Source organism: Rhinoderma darwinii, chromosome 1 (genome assembly GCF_050947455.1).
Source record: "Rhinoderma darwinii isolate aRhiDar2 chromosome 1, aRhiDar2.hap1, whole genome shotgun sequence".
NCBI classification, from domain to species: Eukaryota; Metazoa; Chordata; class Amphibia; order Anura; family Rhinodermatidae; genus Rhinoderma; species Rhinoderma darwinii.
Window position 1 is genome coordinate 645542545 of NC_134687.1, and position 27331 is coordinate 645569875.

At 47.6% G+C, this 27331-nt stretch overlaps 2 protein-coding genes across 2 annotated transcripts; both read right to left on the bottom strand.

Annotated features, from left to right (window-relative positions):
- Positions 1-1891: 1891 nt before the first annotated feature.
- On the bottom strand, positions 1892-14259 carry LOC142696808 (uncharacterized). The gene is made up of 4 exons (XM_075847683.1): positions 14217-14259; positions 13056-13153; positions 12775-12889; positions 1892-3251 (listed from the first exon to the last, which is right to left on the bottom strand). Exons 1-4 carry the CDS (start codon positions 14257-14259, stop codon positions 2026-2028), a joined length of 1482 nt encoding a protein of 493 aa, XP_075703798.1. The 3' UTR covers positions 1892-2025.
- A 669-nt stretch (positions 14260-14928) lies between these two features.
- Positions 14929-17382, bottom strand: LOC142675996 (oocyte zinc finger protein XlCOF29-like). The gene is made up of 2 exons (XM_075847232.1): positions 17232-17382; positions 14929-16777 (listed from the first exon to the last, which is right to left on the bottom strand). The coding sequence occupies exons 1-2, from the start codon at positions 17307-17309 to the stop codon at positions 16547-16549; spliced, it is 309 nt and encodes a 102-aa protein (XP_075703347.1). The 5' UTR covers positions 17310-17382; the 3' UTR covers positions 14929-16546.
- Positions 17383-27331: the final 9949 nt, after the last annotated feature.

A 27331-nucleotide genomic window follows, 5' to 3' on the forward strand; every position in this document is an offset into this window, starting at 1 on the left:
GCGCTGGTCCCCGTCTCCCTCCTAGGAGACGCCAGCGCTCACTTCCGCTCCGTTCGGCTGTGTCCCGTAGGGTGCGCGCGCATGCTCACGCCCGGCCTTAAAGGGCCAGTGCGCGTAATAAGGAAATCGTCATCATCAACTGCCACGATTTCCTGGTCTATAAGAAGGCCCCTGGCCTTCTAATCCTTGCCTGAGCGTTGTTAGTTTTCCCAGTCTGTCTTGCAAATGGTCCCTTAGTGTTTCCCGTTCCTGTGGTTACCCGTGCCTTGTTCCCCGTTCCTGTTTCCCGTGTTGTTCCTTAGTATCAAGTCGTGCCACGTCCTGTGTCATCTGCCACGTCCAGAGGAATCTGCCACGTCCTGTGTCATCTGCCATATCCAGAGGAATCTGCCACGTCCTGTCATCTGCCACGTCCAGAGGAATCTGCCACGTCCTGTCATCGGCCACGTCCGGAGGAATCCGCCACGTCCTGTGTCATCTGCCACGTCCGGAGGAATCCGCCACGTCTGGTGCAACTTGCGGCTCCTGTGTCATCCGCCACATTTGGCGCCATCCGCTGCACCCATCTCATCGGTGCCAGAGCTGCGGCCACCATCTGGACTATTCAGGTACCCTTGTGCGGGATATTGTATTTCTGGGGTTTCCTGTGGTTTGGCCAGCTGCCTTCCCGCTACGGCGGTACGGCCTAGTGGGTCCACTAACCCGCTTCGTGACAGTTTCTTAATGATAGCCTATGTAGCTTATTTAGTGGCTTGTTTTTTTTTAAGGTTTAGCAACCTATTCCTTATATGCAGTCAAGTTAAAAGTTCAGGGCACTCCAGAGTTCCTAAGAGCATTTGCACAAACTCAGCCCCATGATGGATTAGCTACAGGGAGGCCAGGTGTACTATCATAGGTGGGGCTACACAGATGGAGCAGTACAATGCAATACAGGTGGAGCAGCACAGAGACAATAGCACATTAGCAGCATTATCACAGTAGGCCAGCCAAGATATCTGTGATGTCACAGCAGATCGGCATCACTTACATTTAAAGAATGAATAGGACAAATTCAGGGTCAGGGCGGTATCCCGCTCAAGTTTACCACAAACTCCAGGGGTCACCCCAGGATCTTCAGTAGTGGCCTCTGGAGGCTAGCAGGGTATGACAGAGAATGGCGGGGAGAGCCCAGTCGCGCATGTGTGCGGACGTTCCTACGCCATTACGCCACTGTCCTTAATGGGCAGAAGGGACATGTTAAAAATTATCCCCCTTTTACAGAAAACAGTCTGGTCTTATAATTCAATCAGCATGACAGGGTGATATCAGCTGCCTTGTCCTTGTTAACACTTTGCCTGGACTAACGAGAACACCACTGATATGATGTTAGCAGGTAATTTTGTGGCAGGGCTGAAATGCATTGCAAATGGGGACTTTGTGATGAAGTTAATTTTCCTGGCAAGGAATGACTTTGCAATTAATTGTAATTCATCTGATCACTCTTCAATCTAAAGTTAATGCAAATTGCCCCTATAAAAACTGAAGCAGCATATTTTGTGAAAAACAAAATTTGTGTCATTCCCAAAACTTTTGGCCTGGACTGTACAGCTGACACCCACTGGTGATAGTGGAGACTCCCCGTCATACATGAACAGCGGTTTGTGGAAATGCTATTACACAGTGCGGTTTTGTACGTGACAGATAACGGTAAAGGACGTTAAAATGAATCTCACAAAGTGATACATCAGATTAAAAAATAAAAATGGGGCTGTGTTCACATGGCCATAATTAGTTACGTCGCCAAGGTGTTATGGTCTGTGAATAACCTGATAAGTTAAAAATCTTTTTTTGCTCCAATAGCTTTTCCCACATTCAAAACAAGAATATGTTGGTTTTTTTTATGCAATTTTTTTGATGAGGTTCAAAATTTTATTTCCATGTAAAACATTTGCCATACATAGAACAAAATGACTTCTCCCCTCTGTGGGGTTTCTCACGTTTAACAAGTCTTGATTTATCTATAAAACATTTCCCACATTCCGAACATTAATATGGCTTCTCTCCTGTATGACTTCTATGGTGTTTAACAAGATTTGATCTATCTGTAAAACATTTCCCACATTGTGAACATGAGTATGGCTTCTCTCCTGTGTGAATTCTGTCATGTGAAGTAAGACCTGTTTTATCTCTAAAGCACTTCCCACATTCTGAACATGAATATGGCTTCTCTCCCGTGTGACTTCTCTCATGTATAACAAGACTTGATTTAACTGTAAAACATTTCCCACATTCTGAACATGAATACGGCTTCCCTCCTGTGTGAATTCTCTCGTGTGTAACAAGATTTGATTTTTGTGCGAAACATTTTCCACATTCTAAACATGAATACGGCTTCTCTCCTGTGTGAATTCTCTCATGTAAAGTAAAATGTGTTTTATCACTAAAGCACTTCCCACATTCTGGACATGAATATTGCTTCTCTCCTGTGTGACTTCTCTTATGTGTAACAAGACTTGATTTTTCCGTAAAACATTTCCCACATTCTGAACATGAATACGGCTTCTCTCCTGTGTGACTTCTCTCATGTTTAGCAAGATGTGATTTTTGTGTAAAACATTTCCCACATTTTGAACATGAATACGGCTTGTCTCCTGTGTGACTTCTCTCATGTTTTACAAGACTTGATTTTTCTGTAAAACATTTCCCACATTGTGAACAGGAGTATGGCTTCTCTCCTGTGTGAATTCTGTCATGTGAAGTAAGACCTGTTTTATCTCTAAAGCACTTCCCACATTCTGAACATGAATATGGTTTCTCTCCTGTGTGACTTCTCTTATGTGTAATAAGATGTGATTTTCGTGTAAAACATTTCCCACATTCTGAACATGAATACGGCTTCTCTCCTGTGTGACTTCTCTCATGTCTAACAAGATGTGATTTTTGTGTAAAACATTTTCCACATTCTGAACATGAATACGGCTTCTTCCCTGTGTGACTTCTGTTTGTAAAAAGACCTGAGATTTTTGCGACCTGTTTACCACATTGAAACCGTTTAACCCCTTTCCGAGCTGCACTTGTGGTAACAATCTGTGATTGGTCAGGAGAAAGTTCCTTATAATTAGGGGAATTATATGATAGATCTATACTGTGAAGTCCTGGATGTACACTAAGGGCAATGTGGTTTTCTCCTGAAGACTGCTGCATATCTTCATCTTCTACTTTATAATTTATCGAAAACATGACGTTTCCCTCAGAGTTCTTACTGGCATCTTCTGTTGGGATTAAAAATGGATATTGTGATTTTTATATCTTCCAAACCACAAATTAGACACATTTATAACATATTAGGCTGCATGCAGTTTTTTTTTTGTTTTTTTTATAGTCAGAAGTGGATCCAGCAGGAAGGCAAAGTTTGAGCCATTCCCTTCAAAACCACCACTGGCTTTAGCTCACAATACTGCCCCAAAAACGGGAATTCCTGATTCCAGCCTTATAAATCCTTAAAAAAACACTTTAAATTGACTTTTTAATTAAAAACTTGTGTTAATATAATAGTATACCTGATATATAGCAATTTTGCTATTTGATTTCTTTAAAAAATTTCTGTTTATCCTTGCAAAGTCTGTATGAAGTTACTGCCACTAGGTGACTCATTTTCTATAATTTGTTGTCCACCCTCGGTTGTCCTGCAAATTCAGTCTCTAGAAGAAGAGTAGACAGACTGCAGAAAATAGGGGTGACTCTCTCTGGTAAAGCTTCCTGTACTCATAGCCTGTGTCACGGGCACAGTGTATGTGGACCAACTAGGCCGCTCCGCCGTAGCGGGGAGGCAGCTGACCAGGTCACAGTCTAAGCAGAAGTAAATGGCAGACAGTATGCTTGGGTACCTGAAATAGTCTGGGCGGTGGCTATGGCTTCAGCACGGATGGAGGCAGGTGCGGCAAGTGGCGCCAGACGTGGCGGGCAGTTTCCGATGACACTTGATGTGGCAGATGGCACTTGATGTGGCAGAAGACACTTGACGTGGCAGATGGCACTTGACGTGGCAGATGGCACTTGACGTGGCAGATGGCACTTGAACGCGGGTAGGCACAGGAACAACACGGAATACAGGAATGGTAACAGGGCACGGGTAACAGCTGAAACGGGAGACACTACGGAACCATTTGCGAGACAGACTGGGAAAGACTAACAACGCTCAGGCAAGGATTAGAAGGCATGGGGCCTTCTTATAGACCAGCAAATCGTGGCAGTTGATGGTGATGACGATTTCCTAATTGCTCGCACTGGCCCTTTAAGGCCGGGCGCGAGCGTGTGCGCGCGCACCCTACGGGATCCAGCCGAACAGAGCGGAAGTGAGCGCTGGCATCTCCTAGGAGGGAGATGGAGGCCAGCGCTCACAGATCCATAGCTGCGGGCGTCGGGAGGTGAGTAAACCAGACGGCCCGCGGCCATGGGCGCTACAGCCTGCCTGACTCTCTCATGTAATCCTTGCAGTAGCTTCTTGCATCTCTGTCTGCTTTGTTATAGATATTTTCCGAAGTCCCAGCATTTCTCTGACTCCCATGTGCACTTCTCCCTAGATGTTTGCGGCAAGTATTTCTCAATAATAACTAAAAAGCTGCAGGTACAGGATTCTCAATTAACGATAAAAATTGTCTTTTACAGAGAATTGCAGGAAATTTACATTTTGCTGTAACAACAAAAATCGCAGCAAAATTGTAGTTTTGCTTTAATTTTCAGGAATTTTCAAAGCTCTAAAATGCGAGTGGAACATCATAAGATCTTTGGGGACAGAAGAACAAGACTATTTTGAACTTTTGGATAAAGACATAGGTGTGCTTTAAAATCTATCAATGATAAAGTCCAGGATTCTGGCCTACACCTAGTCACCACTTTTATTACACAAACCTTAAACTTGAAAAAACAAAAATATTTAAAAAACCATAACCTGTCTGACAATCCCACCTGTCCGCTGCCAACACACTTTGACCCTTTAAAACCAATTGGGAATCACTTTATTACAAGAACCTAATATTGTCATTGACAATCTAATCTTGGCCACATATAATGTGTCACGAGACAAAGCACACATCTCCGGCTGAATTCACGGACATGACAATGAGGTCTGTATATCCTAATGGCTGCACAGTCACCAGATCTCAATTTTATAGAACTTCTTTAGGATGTAGTGGAATATACAGAACGTCGTCATCAATCAGAATCTATAATGAAGGTTTCCAGTACATTGTTATGTAATTTCTGTAGCGTCCATGGCCGCGGGCCATTGGGTGTACTCACCTCCCGACGCCCGCAGCCATGGATCTGTGAGCGCTGGTCCCCATCTCCTTCCTAGGAGACGCCAGCTGTAATGTCCGTGGCTGCGGGCTGTTAGCTAAATTCCCCCCTGACCGCTGCAGCCACGAGTCGGCAAGCGCTGGCCCCAGCCTCCTCCTCAGGAGATGCCAACGCTCGCGTCCTCACCTCAGCCGGATCCCAGAGGGTGCGTGCGCACGCCCATGCCCGCTCTTAAAGGGGCAGCGCGCGCACTGGACCTTGTTGATAAACTTTGACCTGGGAGTACCCTGGACTATAAGGAGTGGTCCAGCCCCCTGGTTCTATGCCTGAGCGTTGTTGTGTTCCCCAGTTTGTCTATGTGATGGCCTCCTAGTGTGTACCTGTTCCAGTTTCTTGTTCCTGTACCTGTTCCAGTTCCTTGCATTTCCATACCATCCGGGTCAAGCACTGTGCTGTGCCAAAGTCGGGTCTTGGTGTATCCACGTCTGACCTGCTTCACCTCGCCTGATGTCTACCTGCTGCCTAGTCCAAGCCGAGCCTGCCCTGCTGCTGTCTGAGCTGCCACAGGTACATATATGGACTATAGACTTTCCCTTGCTCCCTGTTGGCCAACTGCCTTACTGCCAAGGCGGTGCGACCCAGTGGGTCCACAGACCCTTCGTGACACCAGCGCTCACTTCCGCTCCGGTCCAATGTGCCCGCTCTTAAAAGGGCCAGCGCGCACATGAAAATATTCATCATCAACCCACATGATTTCCTGGTCTATAAGAAGGCCCCAGCCCTTCTGATCATTGCCTGAGCATTGTAAGTATATCCCAAGTCTGTCTTGAAAATGGTCCCTTAGTGTTTCCCATTCCAGTTGTTACCCGTGCCCTGTTACCTGTTCCTGTATACCGTGCTGAGTTCTTGTTCCTATGCCTACTAGTGTTGGAGTCGTGTCCTACTGCACCTTATGTCGTTTGCCACGTCCAGTGTCTTCTGCCACGTCCAGTGTCTTCTGCCACGTAGTGTCTGCTGCCACATTTTGTACTGCCCGCCACGTCTGGCGCAACCTGCTGCACCGACCTCCATCCGTGCTGAAGCCACAGCCAGTCTGGACTAGTTCAGGTACCCGAGTGTTACGAACTGCTATAGACTTTTGTATAGACTAAGACCTGGTCAGCTGCCTCTCCGCTACGGCGGAGCGGCCTAGTGGGTCCACATACCCTGTGACAGTACGTTTAGACCATGGAGCCCGCTGGTCGGCCCAAGACCGCAGTCCAGAAGATACAGTAGGAGATGCATGACCTACGCCCACATCAGGATCAACTCCTTGAGGCTGTAAATTCTATCATCATCCGTCTGGATCAACTCACTGTTCCACCTCCGGTTCTTCCTCCAGAGGCTGTTTCTGTACCACTGCCCGTTGCTCCTCTGGTTTGTTCCGGATACACAGTTCCTCTGCCTCTTCCTCCTCGCTATGACGGTGGTCCAAGAGCATGTAGAGGATTTATTAACTAATGCACGGTTCATTTTAGGCTACGGCCTCATATCTTCACCTTCGAGGAGGCCAAAGTAGCATTTATCATCTCCCTTCTTGCTGGCAAGGCCCTCACATGGGCGAACCCAATCCTGGAGAAACAAGGACCTGTATCCTCGGACCTAGCCTTGTTCCTGCAGTCCTTTTGTGCCATGTTCGAGGAGTCGGGTCGAACATACTCTGCCACAGCTACTCTGTTGTACCTCAAGCAAGAGAGTTCCACAGTAGGGGAGTATGCTACCTCCTTCCGTACCCTGGCAGCCGAGCTGGCATGGAACAATGAGGCACAGGTGGCGACCTTCTGGCAGGGACTATCCTCTCACATCAAGGACGAACTGGCTGCCCACGACCTTCCTTCTACCTTGGATGCCCTCATCCTGTTAGCCACTCGGGTTGACATGAGAATCCGGGAGCGCACTAAAGGAGGTTCGACAGGGGAGCCGGGGCCACAGACCAGCACCCTCGTTCCAGAGACCACTATTGCCTTCCCCTAGTGCGCTACCTGAAGAACCCAGGTAGACAGAGTCCGATTGTCTGAACAAGAGAAGCAGCGCAGACGCTCCTCTGGACTATGTATGTATTGTGGCCTTAAGGGTCATTTTGTGCGCCAATGCCCACAGAAACGGGGAAACTCCAGTACCTAGGGTTGGTTGGAGAGGCAACACTAGGTGGGACGTCTCCAAACGTTAAAACCTCTTCCAAATTATCGATTCCTGTGGCCATCGTCTCCGGAGAGACGTCACATCCCTCCTCTGCCTATCCGGAGCAGCTGCTAATTTCATCCAGCAGGATTTAGTGGATCGTTTACATCTACCCAAAGTTCTTCTGGAAGGACCCCTGGCTGTTGTCTCTGTGAATGGTCTACCATTGCCCGATCCGATTGTGTTTATCACGGAGCCGTTGATACTACGGGCCAGAGCTCTTCACTCGGAACCGATCGCCTTCCTTGTACTACCTAAGGCTATCAATCCTATCCTGCTGGGACTGCGGTGGCTTCGCCTACACGCCCCGGTTCTTGACTGGAGTTCCGGAGAGATTCTTCAATGGGGTTCCAGATGCCATAGCCATTGCCTGTCACAAGTTCGCCCTGTTATGCCCCCTCTGCCTCAGTCACTCTCCGATCTGCCATCTCAGTATGCCAGTTTTGCAGATGTCTTCTGCAAGCGAGAGGCTGCGACGTTGCCTCCATCGGAATTATGACTGTCCCATTGAACTGGTTCAAAATGCTTCTCTTCCCCGTGGACGGGTATATCCTCTCTCCTTGCCAGAGACTTTATCCATGTCAGCCTATATCAAGGAGAATTTGGAGAGCGGTTTTATATGAAAATCTTCCTCCCCGGCTGGGGCAGGCTTCTTCTTCGTTAAGAAGAGAGACGGATCTCTTTGACCCTGCATTGACTACCGTGGTCTCAACCAGATCACGGTCAAGTACAAATACCGTTGACACTTATATCCGAATTGTTTGATTGCAAACGAGGAGCCCACAATTTTTCTAAGCTAGACCTGCGGGGGGCTTATAAACTAATCCGGATTCGCCGGGGTGACAAATGGAAAAACAGCATTTTAACACCCGTGACGGGCACTACGAATACCTAGTGATGCCCTTCGGACTGTGTAATGCTCCCGCAGTCTTTCAGGAATTCGTCAATGATATCTTCCGAGATCTCCTATATATGGGTGTTGTAGTTTATCTCAATATTTTGATTTTCTCCCCAGATTTGATGACCCATCTGAGGTATGTTCGTCAGGTTCTTCTGTGACTAAGGGAGAATCGCTTATTTGCCAAGTTGGAGAAGTGCGTCTTTGAAAAGAAGTCTTTGCCCTTCCTGGGCTACATCATCTCAGATCAAGGTCTTAGGATGGATCCTGAGAAACTAAAGTCTGTCCTGGAATGGCCACATCCTCAAGGCCTGAGGGCCATACAGTGGTTCCTGGGATTCGCCAATTTCTACCGGCAGTTTATTCCAAACTTCTCAGCTCTGACGGCTCCCATCTCTACCCTTACCAAGAAGGGTGTGAACGCCAAGGTGTGGACCCCAGGGGCAGAGTCCGCATTTATTAGCCTCAAGAAAGCCTTCACTTCAGCCTCAATCCTCCATCATCCTGAAGTATCTCGGCAGTTCTAATTGGAGGTGGACACTTCCTCTGTTGGTGCAGGTGGCTATTACGCGAGACTTTTTTCTTCTGCAGAGCGCAAATACTCTATTGGGGATCGGGAGCTACTGGCCATCAATTTGGCTCTGGAGGAGTGGAGACATCTTCTAGAGAGCACAGCTAACCCAATCTTGGTCTACACCGACCACAAGAACCTTACCTATCTTCAGTCCGCTCAAAGACTAAATCCCCGTCAAGGCAGGTGGTCGCTGTTCCTCACCCGTTTCCAAATTGTGCTCCACTACTGTCCCGCTGACAAGAACGTGCGGGCCAATGCCCTGTCCAGGTCATTTGAGACGGATGACACGGTGGAGTCCCTTCAAACTATCATAGACCCGTCCTGCATTGTCACTGCTAATCCTCTGCAGGTTAGAGACATCCCTCCGGGGAGGACTTTTGTTTGGTTGGCAGACAGGAGAAGAATTCTCCGCTGTGGACACAGTTCTAAACTGGCTGGGCACGCTGGAGTTCGTAAAACCCGAGACCTGATTGCTCGTCACTTCTGGTGGCCCACGCTACCTAAAGATGTTCTGGACTTTGTCTCTTCTTCCACGGTGTGTGCTTCTAACAAAGTTACTCACTCCAAGCCTGCCGGCCTGCTTCAACCTCTGCCTGTACCCAATGCCTCATGGCAGCACATTGCGACGGACTTTGTCCAGACCTTCCTCCCTCAGCAGGATGCAACACTGTCTAAGTGGTGGTGGACCGGTTCTCGAAGATCGCACATTTTATCCCGCCGACCGGCCTACCTTCTGCTCCCCGACTGGCGAGTCTCTTCATTCAGCACATCTTACGCTTGCATGGTTTGCCCCTTCACATTGTGTCTGACCGGGCGGTTCAATTTACCTCAAAGTTCTGGAGAGCCCTCTGTAAACTCCTGGATGTGAGTTTGGACTTTTCCTCAGCTTATCACAATCAGTCCAATGGGCAAGTCGAGGGGATCAACCAGATCATGGAGAATTATCTCCGCCACTTCATCTCTTTACGGCACGATAACTGGGTACAGCTTCTTCCATGGGCCGAGTTCTCGTACAATAACCACACAAGTGAATCCACCACTTCCACTCCATTTTACATTGTGTACAGTCAACATCCTAGAGTCCCTCTTCCTGTGTCGACTACATCTCCAGTACCCGCTGCTGACTCTGCATTTGGGGACTTTCTGCAAATCTGGCAACAGACCCGGTCCTATTTTGCTGGCAGTCGATCACATGAAGTGAAAAGCGGATACAAACAGAAGAGAGCCGCCTCAGTATCTTCTGGGTACCAAAGTCAGGCTGTCCTCTCGGAACATTCGTTTGAAGGTGCCTTCATACAAGTTTGCTCCCAGGTTCCTTGGTCCTTTTGAAATTCTGCAACAGATAAACCCTGTTTCCTATAAGCTGCGGCTGCCTCCTACCTACAGAATCCCTAACTCCTTTCATGTGTCCCTCCTGAAACCAGTGGTCCTGAACCACTACAGAAAGGCTTCTAGTTCCACAGTTGCTCCCAGCTGTTCTTCTGATGTGTTCGAGGTGAGGGAGATCCTAGACTGCAAAAGGGTAGGAGGAATGACTTTCTATTTGGTGGACTGGAGAGGGTTTGGTCCTGAGGAGAGATCCTGGAAGCCGGATGAGAACCTCAGTGCTCCTGCTCTTATTAAGAAATTCCTCTCTCGCTCTGGCCCAAAGAAGAGGGGGGATACTGTAGCGTCCATGGCCGCGGGTCATCGGGTTTACTCACCTCCCGACGCCCGCAGCCGTGGATCTGTGAGCGCTGGTCCCCATCTCCTTCCTAGGAGACGCCAGCGCTCACTTCCGCTCCGGTCCGCTGTGTCCCGTAGGGTGCGCATGCATGCTCGTGCCCGCTCTTAAAGGGCCAGCGCGCACACATGAAAACAATCATCCTCATCAACCCACATGATTTCCAGGTCTATAAGAAGGCCCCAGCCCTTCTGATCCTTGCCTGAGCATTGTTATATCCCAAGTCTGTCTTGCAAATGGTCCCTTAGTGTTTCCCATTCCAGTTGTTACCCGTGTCCTGTTACCTGTTCCTGTATCCCATGCTGTTCTTGTTCCTGTGCCTACTAGTATTAGAGTCGTGTCCTACTGCACCTGCTTTCGTTTGCCACGTCTAGTGTCTTCTGCCACATCTTGTACTGCCCGCCACGTCTGGCGCAACCTGCTGCACTGACCCCCATCGGTGCTGAAGCCACAGCCACTGTCTGGACTAGTTCAGGTACCCGACTGTTACGAACTGCTATAGACTTTTGTATAGACTGAGACCTGGTCAGCTGCCGTGGGTCCACATACCCTGTGACCGTGACAATTTCACTAAGACTTCAGGCTGTTCTAAGGGCAAAGAAGGTCCTATCAAGTACTAATAATGTGGACCTAGTGAAGTGGCCTCTCAGTGCAGGTGATCATCGCTGAAACATCTTTGTATGTACAATAATTACATGTGAAATGCGAGCTTCCTAATAATCATGGATCCAGAAGATTGGATTACCCCAAAATAGAACAAAAAAATCCCCTTGTGACTTGTGTGCAGAGTTGTTGTGTGTTTTCTAATAGTTCCTCGATTCTAGTCCCAATTTCATATTAAAGAGAACCTTTCATACATGTGCAGTTGGGTGTGGCACTGTCCATATCTGGTTGGACAGTGTCACAGCCATAGTAACACGCCCCCTTGCCATTACACGCCCCATTGACAGTTCAGGGGGTTATTTAAATATCGGGCGCCAAATAGAACGGCATCGATATCTAAATAACAGAGGAGGGTAGGAAAAAATGTAAAGTGCCCCAGGGTTTGTGCAGCCCTCCCCATTACATGCTACACTCAGCTGCACATGTATGGGGAGGTGAAAGGTTCTCTTTAAATATAGAACTATAATGAGGATGTTTTTTCTCAGCTGTTATTATTAGGGGATTTGTAATGGTTGAATCAAATAAAATTAAAAAAGTAACAAAATGTATGTTTTTTGATGTTAAACTATAACAAAATGTTTTTTAACCTTTTCCCGCAAAATATAAGTGATTGGTGGTATGTAGTTCCTCCACAATGTACTGACCTTTATAGTAAATTCAGACGCGGCAGATTTGTTATAGAAACTTCTGCAGATGAAACTCATGTGAATGGAATAGTTTCTGTGCATGAATTTCTGCAAACCTCATACAGATGAATGGAAAACGTCGCAGAAATTTCTGCAACAAATTTGCAGAATGTAAATTCTTGAGTTGTAAAAAACGCCATGAATTTCATGCATGTTTTACTGGCGTCTCATGTGGACTTTTTTTGTTTCTTTTCTTCATATATTTGTAACACCTTTTTCTGCCGTTTTTCCGGTTCTATAGAGAAGCAGGCTGCGTTTTGAAAATAATGCCACAGAAGCAAAACACTCACCAAAAGAGCAGAAAAAAACCACAAATAAAAAACAGCCATTGTGTGCATTGCATTTTATATTTTACTATAAACTGTAGTGCAACATCTGCCTGAAAAAAAACCCCAAAAAACGGCAGGAAAAACGCCACAAAAATCTGACACTGTAAAGGTGGTTTCACATACAGTGCAAGGCTGGAAATGTCAACGAGAGCCACCTATCAGCATTGATCTCAGTGCTCAATTGGTTAAACTGAGATTTCCCGGCTGTAAAGGGCAGCTGTTGCCCCCCAAAATCTGATGCTAAGCCTAGTGCAAGACCGGATTCATAGAACACCTTGTAGAGAACTTCTACGTGCAGTCACAGCTCCCCCCCATTGTCGGAAGTGTTACTGTAATGTAGAACTAAGGAGGAACCGCACCTTAACAAACCTCCCAATTCACTTTCTAATGTCATTATTACTTACCTGTGGTAACACCTCCTGGAATTTCCTCCTCCACTTCACTATTACACAGTTGATTGCCCCTCACCCGCTCTTCTTCTGCTTCATCCTCCACTTTAATATTAGTCAGATCTTCCCCCTGATATCAAATATGTAACAATTCAGTACAATACAGCAGGGAGTGCGAAGAATCTAACAGATCAACATAACAAACCACCAAAATCTATGACCACATCTATGACCACAGGACCCAAAAGCTCCACACCCCCCTATATAGATCTGGTATAGGGCTCAGCTTCATCTACCTGATGATTCTCTGGGACATTGTGATTTTCCTCTGGACAGTCCTGGGAATACAGAGGACTGGGACAACTCTCTGGTGGATTTCTCCTACTAGATCCATCTGTAGGAAACACACAGTGACTGAATACATGACTACTGTATATCTGTCTATATATCACACACTTCTCACTACACTTCTATGTTTACTGATCAGAGCCGAAATTACAATGTTTTGCTTCTCACCACCAGCACCACGGACCCAGTGCTTTGTAAGACGCAGTTCTATTATGGCCTATCAGAGTGAATGGACGGGAACCAACGGCTTTCTGCTCCACCATAGTATTCAATTGCATTTGCCTCCTAAGCATGTGAATACACGTGAAATTGGCAGGAAGCAGGGGTCCTATTATAAGAGACTCATGCCAACCAAAAGACTACCAGGTCGTTGCCCTCGGTACAATACCCGCTGCTTATCAGGGAATTCCACAATTCACGAGAGGAAACCCACGGTCAGACAAAGTACCTGTAGTAAGGAAAACAAGTACTCTAAGTTTCCTCTCTACAAGGGATGGTATTGGAGGTATTGGAGGAAGCTCTATGGTTATATAACCCCAAGTTTCCTTTCCCTGGTGCTGTTATGGCGACTGGGGGAAAAAAATAATATTTATGATTATATTTACCGATAATTTGTTTTCTGTGAGACCATGACAGCACCATGATAGAGACGACCCATACCGTCCTCCTCCATATACAGTATACACCGATCAGCCATAACATTAAAACCACTGACAGGTGAAGTGAAGAACATTGATGATCTCGTGACAATGGCGCCTGACACGGGGGGGGGGGGATATTAGGCTGCAAGCGAACAGTCAGTTCTTTAAGTTAATGTGCTTGAAACACGAAGTCTAAAATAACAAGGGCCAAATTGGTCAGAGAAACCCCAAAACGGCCAGTCTTGTGGGGCGTTTCTGGTATGTAAAGGTGTAAACGTTCTTACCTACCAAAAGTGCTCCAAGGAAGGACAACCGGTGTACCGGCAATAGGGTGATTGGCGGTCAAGACTCATCAATGTGCGTGGGGAGCTCATCTGGTCCCAACCCACAGAAGACTTACTGTACCACAAATTACCACTGCTAGCTATAATAGAAAGGTGTCAGAACATGCAGAGCATCGTAGCTTACTGCGTATGGAGCTGTGTAGCCGCAGACCAGTCAGAGCGCCCATGACCCCTGTTCACCACCAAAAGCGCCTACAATAGACAGTATCAGAACTGGGCAATGGAAGAAGGTGGCCTGGTCCCATAAATCCCGTTTTTTTTAACATCATGTGGACGGCCAGGTGCGTCGCTTACCTGGGACAGAGATGGCAGCAGGATGCATTATGGGAAGAAGACAAGCCGGCGGAGGCAGTGTGAAGATCTGGGCAAAGTTCTGCTGGTCCTGGCATTCATGTAAATGTGACACGTACCACCTACCTAAAGCTTGCTTCAGACAAGTACCCCCTTTTGCCAGTGTTTTTCCTAGTTGCAGTGCACTTTCAGCAGGATAATTCCCCCTGCCACACTGCAAATATCGATCAGGAATGGTTCAAGGAGTTGACTTGCCTACAAATACCCAAGATCTCAATCTGATTGATCATCTGTAGGACGTGCGGGAAAAACAAGTCCGATCCATGGAGGCCGAACCTCACAACTTACAGGACCTGAAGGATCTGATAACGTCTTGTGCCAGATACCATGGAGATGCCACGTCTCCATGGGTCAGAGCAGTTTTGGCAGCACGGGGGTGACCTACACCATAATGGGCAGGTGGTTTTAATGTTAGGGCTGATGAGAGAAAGAGAGAAAGAGAGAAAGAGAGAAAGAGAGAGAAAGAGAGAGAAAGAGAGAGAGAGAGAGAGAGACATTTTACATAGTTACATAGTTAGTGGGTTAAACAAGGTATAAGTCCATCAAGTTTAAACTTTTTAGACTTACAAACCCCAGTTCATCCAGAGGAAGGCAAAAACCACTCTTTATAGGACTTGTCGGCTCTCCTCACACATCTGTATAATAAATACTTGTATTCCCCATGAATCAACAATTCTGGAGCATCTTTTCTCAGAACTCTTTGTTATGCCGTTCCTGTTATTCCTACTGGAAGTCTAAGAATAAATTGAGAAAAGGGTTTTACCATTCCCCTTGTGAAAGTGTCGTGTCCCTACACCTTCTGTTATTGTCAGCACTGATTGGACATTGTCAGACTATGGACACGCCCCCAGACTGGTAACCCCTAGTTGTCAAATCATGCATGCATTTCTAGGAGGAATAACAGAGGAACAGCACAATGCAAAGTTCTGAGAAAAGGTGATGTATAATTGTTAAATTATGGGAAATGCAAGTATTTAATATAGATAACCAATCCCAGTACATCCAGAGGAAGGTGAAAACCAATCATCACTCAACGGAGACCCAATTCTACATAAAGAGGAAAACACCTCCCTGCCCCGGCTGACAATCAGACAGATCCCTGGATCCACATTCTACATTACTACTAGTGACCCTGTATATTGTGTCTTACAAGGAAGATATTTAACCCTTTGTTGAATCTCCACATGATTGTCATGTCCGCTGTTCCCACATTGTAAAGCTTTACACTCCTCATGTTGTAGAGATTATAAGAGCAGCACAGATCAGTCACTGGTTATATAAGACTATATTCAAACATGGAGAAATGGTGGCAGAAATTTCTGTGATTGTCCAACTCATCTGACTGTGGTTAGTAAAAATTCATGTACCTGCTACAGAAACAACAGCATTCTGTTATATGGAAACTTCTACAACAAATCTGTGACCATCCCCTAGTGCAGCACTGCAGCAAAGCAAGGAACGTGTGATCGGAGATCAGGAATCACATATCTGTATATACTGCACATGACTAAATTAACACTTCAACAACAAATAATAATAATATATAAATTATATATCTATATCTCACCTTGTGATGTGCGCGGCCGGTAGCTCTCCATCATGACCTCCTCGTACAGATCCTTGTGTCCTTCTAGATACTCCCACTCCTCCATGGAGAAATAGACAGTGACATCCTGACACCTTATAGGAACCTGACACACACAATGATACAGTCATCCCCCAGACACCTCCAGTGCTGTTAGGCTGGGTTCACACGACCTATTTTCAGATGTAATGGAGGCGTTTTACGCCTCGAATTACATCTGAAAAAACGGCTTCAATACGTCGGCAAACATCTGCCCATTACTTTCAATGGGCTTTACGATGTACTGTGCCGACGACCTGTGATTTTACGCGTCGCTGTGAAAAGACGGCGCATAAAATTACTGCCTCGTCAAAAGAAGTGCAGGACACTTCTTGGGACGTAATTGGAGTCGTTTTTCATTGACTCCAATGAAGAACAGCTCCAAATTACGTCCATAAAAGACGACCCTCAAAACGCGAGTACATGCAATTAGGTCTGAAATTCAGGAGCTGTTTTCTCCTGAAAAGAGCTCCGCATTTTCAGATGTAATTACAGTTATCGTGTGCACATACCCTTACTGTAGAATTTCCCAGCATTCCCACCTCTCCAGTCAGCAGCTCAGTCATCTTGTAGATCAGGTCTAAGATCTTCTTCTCATGTATCCGGGAGCGAGGGAGAGGCTCTGTGATGGGACTACTGCTCCATCCTCCTGACTCATGGATGATGGGAGTCGTACAGTCACCCGATGTCTTCTTCACTATTGTGTACTCCTGTGTATGGAGAGAGACACTTAGAGAACTGAACACAGTATTCCCCCCTCAGTAGAAAGAGGGAGATTGTGACCCCGCTGTATAGAGCTTTAGTGACCCCACATCTGTAATACTGGAGACCTCACCTACAAAAAGATATTGAGAAAAAAAGAACGAGGCCAAAACAAAAAAGCAAATAATATTGGGGGGACTAGATGGACCATGTGCTCTCCTCCTGCCGTCATCTCCTATGTTTCTATATAGATGTCATCCTGATCCTCCTGGTTCCTGGTCATTCTCATGGCTATTGCTGCATTGGTGACATGACACATAACTGACCATATTGGTGGCTGATCTTCAGCTTCTTGACGTCACTTGGAAGGTCTGGACGCTGTTATACAGGACACTGGATTCTTCCTATTATGTATTGTCCCTTCCCTATGTGTGACTTGTTCCATAATGTAGAAAAGTTTACCTCTCCGCTCAACAGGTAGATGATCTCTAAGGTGAAGTCTAATATTCTTCTGCTCATCTCATTCCTGTCCTTGTCCATCCTTGGTGGGTCATTCAGGAGAAGAAACGTTGTGGATGAGAAAACTGGAGGATCTGGAGGATCTAGTACTGCAGACGTCTTTATGAAGAAAGGAGAAGATGGAAATCATACAGGGGACAACATCATGTGTGACATACAGAACCTCACTTATTGATCATTGAGGGAAACATCTTCTCAGAGCCGTCACCACATGGAATAAAGGGGTATTCCCAACACGGACATTTCTTCCCAGGATACGCCAGAAATGTCTGATAGATGCGGCTCCACCTCTGGCCGTGCTCGGCTGTTTCTAGACCTCCTATACAAGTGAATGGAGAGAGCCGTGCACATGTGTGGTCACCTCTCCATTCATTCTCCACCTGGATGTAGTCATCACCTCACCAGACGGGTCGGGGGACCCCTGTTCTCCACATAGAGGTGGGACCCCCATATATCAGACATTTATGGCATATCTCTCAGGTGAGAAGAGTAAAATGAAGACATTTCCCCCAGACAATGAAGACCTGACTCCTGACAACCTGACACATGGCGGATACTGGGGAGACACTGCTGACATCGCACAAGACACGGTGCACACTATGCAGTCAGTGTTTGATATGAACTGTGAGGTTCTGCAGCAGTTGAGGTGACATTATATATAAAGGGAACATGCAGTGTGATCTCTTATCATCATGTTATAGCGCAGGTAGAGCAGAGCAGAGTGATACATTTCTTTGTGGGATAAGATTCAGTATAAACTTGTATTTTACTCATTTAACCCCTTCCTGCACAGGAAATTTACCGCTCAGGAGTTGTTCACATGACATAGCGAAGACCTGACACCTGCTGCAAAGGCCGGAGACCTGAGAGAACTAAGATTATTAAACTACTTCGATCTTGTGGTCAATAGCGACTGCAGAATCTAAGCTGTAAGAAAGAGGGGGTGGTCCTCTCTGACAGCTGATCGGCCCTACGCCACACGATCACGGGGAATGGATGGTTGTCATGGCAGCATGGGGGTAATGAAGGTCCGCCATCTTTCCGCTCCTATAAACACCTTTATATTAATCACGATATATTGTGATACATTAGTATTACAGTGAGTTTTACCAGCAATCTAATCATCACTAGTTCAAGTCCCCCAGAACAGTAATACATTTTTTTTTTTAAATAATAGTTAAAGTTTTGATTTATGTATAATTGTTTTTAAAAATTTAAAAAAAAAAAACCTCCCTTCTCCCATTTTTTCTCTAAAGTAACGTAAAAAACATAAGCATAACTGGTATAACCGCATCCCTAAAAGTCAGAATGATTACAATATAATATTATTGAACCCGCATGGTGAACGCCGTAAAATGTTTTTTTTAAATTATATAAAATAAAAAAGTACTAGCAGCTCTAAAATATAAAATAAAAAAATTATTATAAAGTGATCAAAAACTACAGCTCGTCCCACAAAAAATAATCCCTCACTCTGCTACATCAACGGAAAAATAAAAAAAGTTCTCGGTTTTCGTATACAAAGTTGCCAACATTCCCCCCCCCCCAAGGACAATTAGGGTGTGGCTTATTTGGTGGGTGTGCCTAATGGGGCGTGGTTTATCTGGTGGGTGTGGCTAATGGGGTATGGCTTTCTTCCCAGAATTTCTGCATCCAAATAAACAAACAAAAACGTCTGCACTAGTTTGGCTGACAACCACTATGGTGGCCAGCATCTCTCTGGTTGTTTACAGGCAGGTGATGTCTCACTTTATCACTAGGGCTAGATGATATGTGCTGACCTCTACTGGCAGCGTAAATACCAGCGTAGATTGTGTCACACTGTAGATAGTGCTCATTGTAGATGGTGCTTCACACAGCCCCTGTAGATAGCTCCACACACAGCCCCCTGTAGGATAGAACCACACAGGGCCGCCATCAAAAATTTCTGGGCCCCATACAGCCAAGGAGTCTGGGGCACCCCTCACTATTGGGGCGGGCACAAAGTAAAGGGGTGGGAGGTAAGGCAGCGGTGAAAAGCAAACTAGTCTCTTTGGAGGGGCAGGGCAGAGACAGCTGGTGGGTATCAGGGGGCAAGATGGAGAGACTAAGTGCCAGAGCTCAGTGGGGGAAGGAGGGGGATTTCTGGGAGAACAGGAAGTGGCATGAGTGGCGACACCGGGCATGAGGGCGCCCGTGCCGCCCGTCGGAACGGGCCCCCCCATGGCCGGCGGCGTACTATAGCAGAGCAGGGAGGTATATCCCTGCTCTGCAATCTACTAGTGCCACTGTAGCTCCCTGAAGGAGCGAAATCCCTGTGTGGCCAGGGGTTCCACTCCTGGTGCTCTCCTCTTGATGTCTCTGTCCGTATATGGACAGTGACATCAGGGGCAACTCCTTAAGGGGAATCCCCATCCACAGCGTTGACGACTCTGTGACCAGGGATTCCACTCCAGCAGAAGCCCTTGACGTTACTGTTCATAAATGGACACAGACGACAGGGGTTTCTCCTGGAGTGGAATCTCCGGACACAGCGTCGGCAACGCTATCTACAAGAAGGGGGGTGCTATCTACAAGGGGGCTGTGTGGCACTACCTACCAGGGGGCTGTGTGGCACTACCTACCAGGGGGCTGTGTGGCACTACCTACCAGGGGGCTGTGCGGCACTACGTACCAGGGGGCAGTGCGGCACAACCTACAAGGGGGCAGTGCGGCACTACCTACAAGGGGGCTGTGCGGCACTACCTACAAGGGGGCTGTGCGGCACTACCTACAAGGGGGCTGTGCGGCACTACCTACAAGGGGGCTGTGCGGCACTACCTACAAGGGGGCTGTGCGGCACTACCTACAAGGGGGCTGTGCGGCACTACCTACAAGGGGGCTGTGCGGCACTACCTACAAGGGGGCTGTGCGGCACTACCTACAAGGGGGCTGTGTGGCACTACCTACAAGGGGGCTGTGTGGCACTACCTACAAGGGGGCTGTGTGGCACTATCTACAGGGGGAATTTGTGAGTCACAGGCTGATGGTTATTTTACTGTGAGGGGGGGCTGATGGTCATTTTACTGTGGGTGGGGGGGGGCTGATGGTCATTTTACTGTGAGTGGCGGGCTGATGGTCATTTTACTGTGAGTGGCGGGCTGATGGTCATTTTACTGTGAGTGGCGGGCTGATGATGATTTTACTGTGAGTGGGGGGGGGGGGTCGATGATTATTTTACTGTGAGTGGGGAGCTGATGGTAATTTCACTGTGAGTGGGGAGCTGATGGTAATTTCACTGTGAGTGGGGGGCCGATGATTATTTTACTGAGAGTGGGGGGCTGATGGTCATTTTACTGTGAGTGGCGGGCTGATGGTCATTTTACTGTGAGTGGCGGGCTGATGATGATTTTACTGTGAGTGGGGGGGGGGGGTCGATGATTATTTTACTGTGAGTGGGGAGCTGATGGTAATTTCACTGTGAGTGGGGAGCTGATGGTAATTTCACTGTGAGTGGGGGGCCGATGATTATTTTACTGAGAGTGGGGGCTGATGGTCTTCAAGTGGTTTCCACCTCTTACCTCCAACTGAAATTAATAGGAGGCAGAAAATACCTGCGCCGCCCGTTTGGAGCTTTTTTTCCTGCGTCTTTTGCATTTGATTCAACAGCTTACAAAAAATGAAGGAAGGAATTTTGAGGCAGATTGTTTTTGCCTTGCAAAAAACGCTGTGTCAACATAGCCTATGCGTGTAGTGCTTGTTTTTAGCTGTTTTCTGTCTTTCTCTAAACAATGTTTGGTAGGGTGGCCCTGAGGAAAAAATTTTTTCCAGTGGTGCCTCGAGTCCGAAAATGTTGAGAAACTGTGTACTAGGCTACAGGATCACCCCGGCCGACGCAAGGATCCCGTTGTGGAGCAGCTCAGTTCATCGTGGGAACGGGGCCTAGGTGAGTACAACTTATTTTTTTGGGGGGAGGGCACTGTCTACAAGGGGGAGGTGGGGAGATGTATGGCACGATCTACAAGGGGAGGTGGGGGCTGTATGGCGCGGTCTACATGATGGAGATGGGGGACTGTATGGCACGATATACAAGGGGGAGGTGGGGGCTGTATGGCACTGTCAACATGAGGGAGGTGGGGGGGGGAGTGTATGGCACTGTCTACATGAGGGAGGTGTGGGGCTGTATGGCACTGTCTACAAGGAGGAGGTGGGGCTGCATGGCACTGTCTACATGAGGTGGGTGGGCTGTCTGTATGGCACTGTCTACAAGGGGGAGGTGGGGGGATGTATGGCACTCTCTAGAAGGGGGAGGTGGGGGATGTATGGCACTGTCTACTAGGGGGAGGTGGGGAGATGTATGGCACTGTCTACAAGGGGGAGGTGGGGGGATATGGAACTATCGAAAAGAAGGCTGTATGGCACAATCTACAGAGGGGCACTATCTACAGGGGGGGCTGTGTGTGGCATCCAGGGGAGGGGGCATTATACTGTGTGTGGGCCTCTAAGCGGACATTATACTGTGTAGGGGTACTACATGGGGCAATATACTGTGTGTGGCAGCCAGGGGAGGGGGGCATTATACTATGTGGGCACAATTAGAGGACAAAATACTGTGTCCTTGAAGGGGTTATAATATATTATTATTATACTGTATGGGGGGAACTAAAGGGGCATTATACTTTTTTTATGGGGCATTTTTTTTTTATGATGGGGTGGGGCGCCGAAAGATATTTTCGCACGGCGCGCCATCTTTGTAAGGACGGCCCGGTCACTACCCACCACAGGTTTGAAGGCTATGAAATCCTTTGAATGTGTTTTTTGTTGTTTTACCAGTCTGTTTGGTGCTACTTTGTAAATACTTTTTATTAAAAATTATTTTTACTTTATGAGATACAGCTTCTTTGTATCCTGTATACAGAGCAGCTGTATCATGCACTGAAACCTTTATATGTCAGATCAGCGGAACTGACGGGTTCAGTGTCAGCGGGTCCTGCGCGTCCATGTTCATAATTTAGATTTGATCGATAACAGGTGGATCCTGACCCGCCGACACTGAACCCGTCAGTCCCCCAGACTTGACGGATACAGGATACAAAGCAGCTGTATCTCCAAAAGTAAAAATAATTTAAAAAAAAAGTATTTACAAAGTTTCATAGTACACACTAGTAAACTCTTTTGTATGAAAAAAAGAGGTGTATACAGCCTTTAAGATCTCTCCCCCTCCCCAAGGTATCCCCTCTCCTTCCTCTACCACTCCCTTCAGATATCCTCTTTTCCTCCAGTTATCATGCCCCTAGTATAATGTCTCCTTGAGTGTCATCCACCCTCCATTATTATCTCCTACCCACTACACCATCATCTCCCTGTCCCCATTGTCATCCCATCCCCACATAGAAAACAAGTACCTTACCCATGTCTGTATGATCCTCCGGATACTGAAGCACCACATTGTATCACTAGCAGCAGTTCTACAACCGGCTCTTATCTCCTGTGCTGCGTATAACGGGACAATAAACCTGTCTTTTCCCTCTGCTACGCAGACCGGGAGATAAGAGGGAAGAACTGCTGCTGGTGATGCAAGACCATGAAGCAGAGCTGGGAGGATATAGTACCGACATGGGTAACATTGCTTTTTATTGGGGGGGTTGTGATGTGAGGAGGCTCCGGGCAGAAGCAGCAGTCTGACAGACATTACATACTGTACTCACTGTGTCAGAGGACTTCTGCTGCTGCTTGACGCCTCCACTGCATTCAAACCTCCCGCTGACTTCATGACGTCTCCCTCCTTATCTCCTCCACACACGCTGTCACGCCGCTGTGGAGGAGGGTCGGGCTCTATGTTAATAGCGGGCCCCTATGATTTTACTTTGATGTAAAGAACGGGCCCCGGCTCTGTGATGGGACCTGTTCCTTTTACCAAAGTGAAATCATAAGGGCCCGTGAGCAAATGAATTCCAGCAGTGGAGAACGTTTTTTCACATTTATGACCGGCCTGATGGCAGCCATGGCACCACACACAGCCCCTCTGTAGATTGCGCCATACACAGCCCCCCTGGAGATTGCGCCACACACAGCCCCTCTGTAGATTGCTCCACACACAGCCCCCCTGGAAATTGCATCACACACAGCCCCCCTGGAAATAGTGCCACACACAGCCCCCCTGGAAATAGTGCCACACACAGCCCCCCTGTAGATAGTGCCACACACAGCCCCCCTGTAGATAGCGCCACACACAGACCCCCTGTAGATAGCGCCACACACAGACCCCCTGTAGATAGCGCCACACACAGACCCCCTGTAGATAGCGCCACACACAGACCCCCTGTAGATAGCGCCACACACAGACCCCCTGTAGATAGCGCCACACACAGACCCCCTGTAGATAGCGCCACACACAGACCCCCTGTAGATAGCGCCACACACAGCGCCCAGTAGATAGCGCCACACACAGTGCCCAGTAGATAGTGTCACACACAGCCCCCTGTAGATCGTGACACACCCAGCCTCTTAGATAGTGCCACACACAAACCACACTTTAGATCGCGTCACACACAACACCTGTACATAGCGCCACACACAGCTCCCTTGTAGATAGCGCCACACACAGCCTCCCTGTAGATAGCACCACACACAGACCCCCTGTAGATAGCGCCACACACAGACCCCCTGTAGATAGCGCCACACACAGCGCCCAGTAGATAGCGCCACACACAGTGCCCAGTAGATAGTGTCACACACAGCCCCCTGTAGATCGTGACACACCCAGCCTCTTAGATAGTGCCACACACAAACCACACTTTAGATCGCGTCACACACAACACCTGTACATAGCGCCACACACAGCCCCCTTGTAGATAGCGCCACACACAGCCTCCCTGTAGATAGCGCCACACACAGCCTCCCTGTAGATAGCGCCACACACAGCCTCCCTGTAGATAGCGCCACACACAGCCTCCCTGTAGATAGCGCCACACACAGCCTCCCTGTAGATAGCGCCACACACAGCCTCCCTGTAGATAGCGCCACACACAGCCTCCCTGTAGATAGCGCCACACACAGCCTCCCTGTAGATAGCGCCACACACAGCCCCTTGTAGATAGCGCCACACAGGGCCAGCCTTAGGGGTGTGCGACCTGTGCCATTGCACAGGGCGCATCACTCCAGCAGGTGGAAGGGGGCGCTGCGCTTGCTCCCTTCCCCTGCTTGTTTCAGAAGCCCCTGGGCCTGACGTCTCAGCAGCTGCCTTTCCGCCTGGGCGCTTCTTCTCTCAGTGTTGCCGCTACCGCTATAGCAGCCATAGCGGCAAAACCGGGCATGAGGACGCACGTGTAGCCCGTCGGGACAGGCCCCCCATGGCCGACGGCACCGCTAACAGCTGCTACGCCACATTCAATAGTATCTGCGTCCTTAGGAAGCAGGTACTATTGCATACTATAGCAAAACAGGGAGGTATCTCCCTGCTCTGCTTTCTACTAGCACCACCGTGTGGCCAGGGATTCCGCTCCTGGACGCTCGGAGTGCTTGATGTCTATATATATGGACAGTGACATCAGGGGAAACTCCTGATTCGGAATCCCCATCCACTTGCTATCTACAAGAGGGCTGTGTGGCACTACCTACAAGAGGGCTGTGTGACACTATCTACAGGGGGAATCTCTGAGTGACGGGCTGATAATCATTTAAGTGAGAGTGGCGTGCTGATGGTCATTTTACTGTGAGTGGGGGCTATTGGTCTTTTTACTGTGAGTGGGGGCTGATGGTCATTTTACTGTGAGTGGGGGGCGGATGGTCTTCAAGTGGTTTCCACCTCTGAGCTCCAATTGAAATAAATAGAAGGCAGAAAATACCTGCGGCGCTCGTTTGGTGTTTTTTGCTGCGTCTTTTGCATTAACCCCTTAGTGACCACCAATACGCCTCTTTTACGTTGGTCACTAAGGGGCCTTAGGCTAGGCTGACGCCTTTTCACGTGAGCCTAGTCTAAGTCCTGCACGGGTCTCCCGTGCAGGCTGGAGCCGGGGCTCTGCTGTCTGATGACAGCTGGGCTCCTGCTCCAACGCCGTTTAACCTGTTAAATGACACCGTCAATACGACCGCGGCATTTAACTTGTTTACAGAGGGAGTGCGCTCCCTCTGTCACCCATCGGCGGCCCGCAAATGCAATCGCGGGTCTCCGATGGGGTGTCATGGCAGCCGGGGGCTTGATAAAAGCCCCCAGGTCTGCCCTGGACATATTCCTGTTAGGACGCGCCGGAGGCACGTCCTAACAGATTGCCTGTCAGATTTACACTGACAGGCAATAATGCTCTGGTATAAGAAGTATACCAGAGCATTATAGCAGCGATCTGAAGATCGCACAGTAAAGTCCCCTAGTGGGACTAATAAAATCAGTCATCAAAGTGAAATAAAGATTATTAATAAAAATTACAGTAAAAAAATAAATCAATTTTTTTCCATAAAAAGTGGTTTTATTTTGTAAAAGTGTAAAAAATAAATAAAAGTACACATATGTGGTATCGCCGCGACCGTAATGACTCCATTAATAAAGTTAATATGTAATTTAAACCACAAGGTGAACACCGTAAAAAAAAAAAAAAAAAACTCAAAAAACAATGGCGAAATTGCAATTTTTTTCCATTGCCCCCCAAAAAAGTCATAATAAAAATGAGTCAATAAGTCCCATGCACCCCAAAACAGTACCAATCAAAACTACGTCTCGTCCCGCCGAAAATATCACTACATTGATGGAAAAATAAAAAAGTTACGGCTCTTGGAAAGCGACGATGCAAAAACAAATAATTTTAGTTCAAAAGTGTTTTTATTGTGCAAAAGTCGTAAAACATAAAAAAACCTCTACATATGTGGTATCGCCGTAATTGTACCGACCCATAGAATAAAGGTAACATGTTATTTACGGCGCACAGTGAACGGCGTCAATTTAAAAACGCATAGAAAAATGGTGGAATTTCAGGTTTTTTTTATAATCGCCCCAAAAAAAGTTAATAAAAGTTAATTAATAAATTATATGTACCCAAAAATGGTGCTATTAAAAAGCACAACTAATCCTGAAAAAAACAAGTCCTCATACAGCTATGTAGACGAAAAAATAAGAACGTTATAGCTCTTTGAATGTGACGATAGAAAAACGAATAAAATAGCTTGGTCATTAGGGCCTAAAATGGGCTGGTCACTAAGGGGTTAACTTCAACGGCTTTAAAAAAAAAACGCAAAAAAAAAGTCAAACAACGCTGTCAATTCAAAATCTGCACATTTTTTTCTGCCTTACAAAAACGCGGTGTGAACATACCCTAAGAGTGTAGTGATTGTTTTTAGCCGTATTCTGTCTCTCTCAAAACAATTTTTGGTAGGGGGGTCCTGAGGAAATGTTATTTTTCCAGTGGTGCTTCGAGTCCGAAAAGGTTGGGAACTCTGTACTAGGCTACAGGATCACATCGGCCTACGCAAGGATCCCGTTGTGGAGCAGCTCAGTTCGTCTTGCGATCGGGGCCTAGGTGAGTACAATTTTTTGTTTGTTTGGGGGCACTGTCTACATGAGGGAGGTGAGGGGGGGGGGGGCTGTATGGCACTGTCTACAAGGAGGAGGTGGGGGGCTGTATGGCACTGTCTACATGAGGGAGGTGGGGGCTGTATGGCACTGTCTACATGAGGGAGGTGGGGGCCGTATGGCACTGTCTACATGAGGGAGGTGGCGGCCGTATGGCACTGTCTACATGGGGGAGGTGGCGGCCGTATGGCACTGTCTACATGGGGGAGGTGGGGGACTGTATGGCACTGTCTACATGGGGGAGGTGGGGGACTGTATGGCACTGTCTACATGAGGGAGGTGGGGGACTGTATGGCACTGTCTACATGAGGGAGGTGGGGGACTGTATGGCACTGTCTACATGAGGGAGGTGAGGGACTGTATGGCACTGTCTACATGAGGGAGGTGGGGGCTGTATGGCACTGTCTACATGAGGGAGGTGGGGGGGGGGGCTGTATGGCACTGTCTACATGAGGGAGGTGGGGGACTGTATGGCACGGTCTATATGAGGGAGGTGGGGGCTGTATGGCACTGTCTACATGAG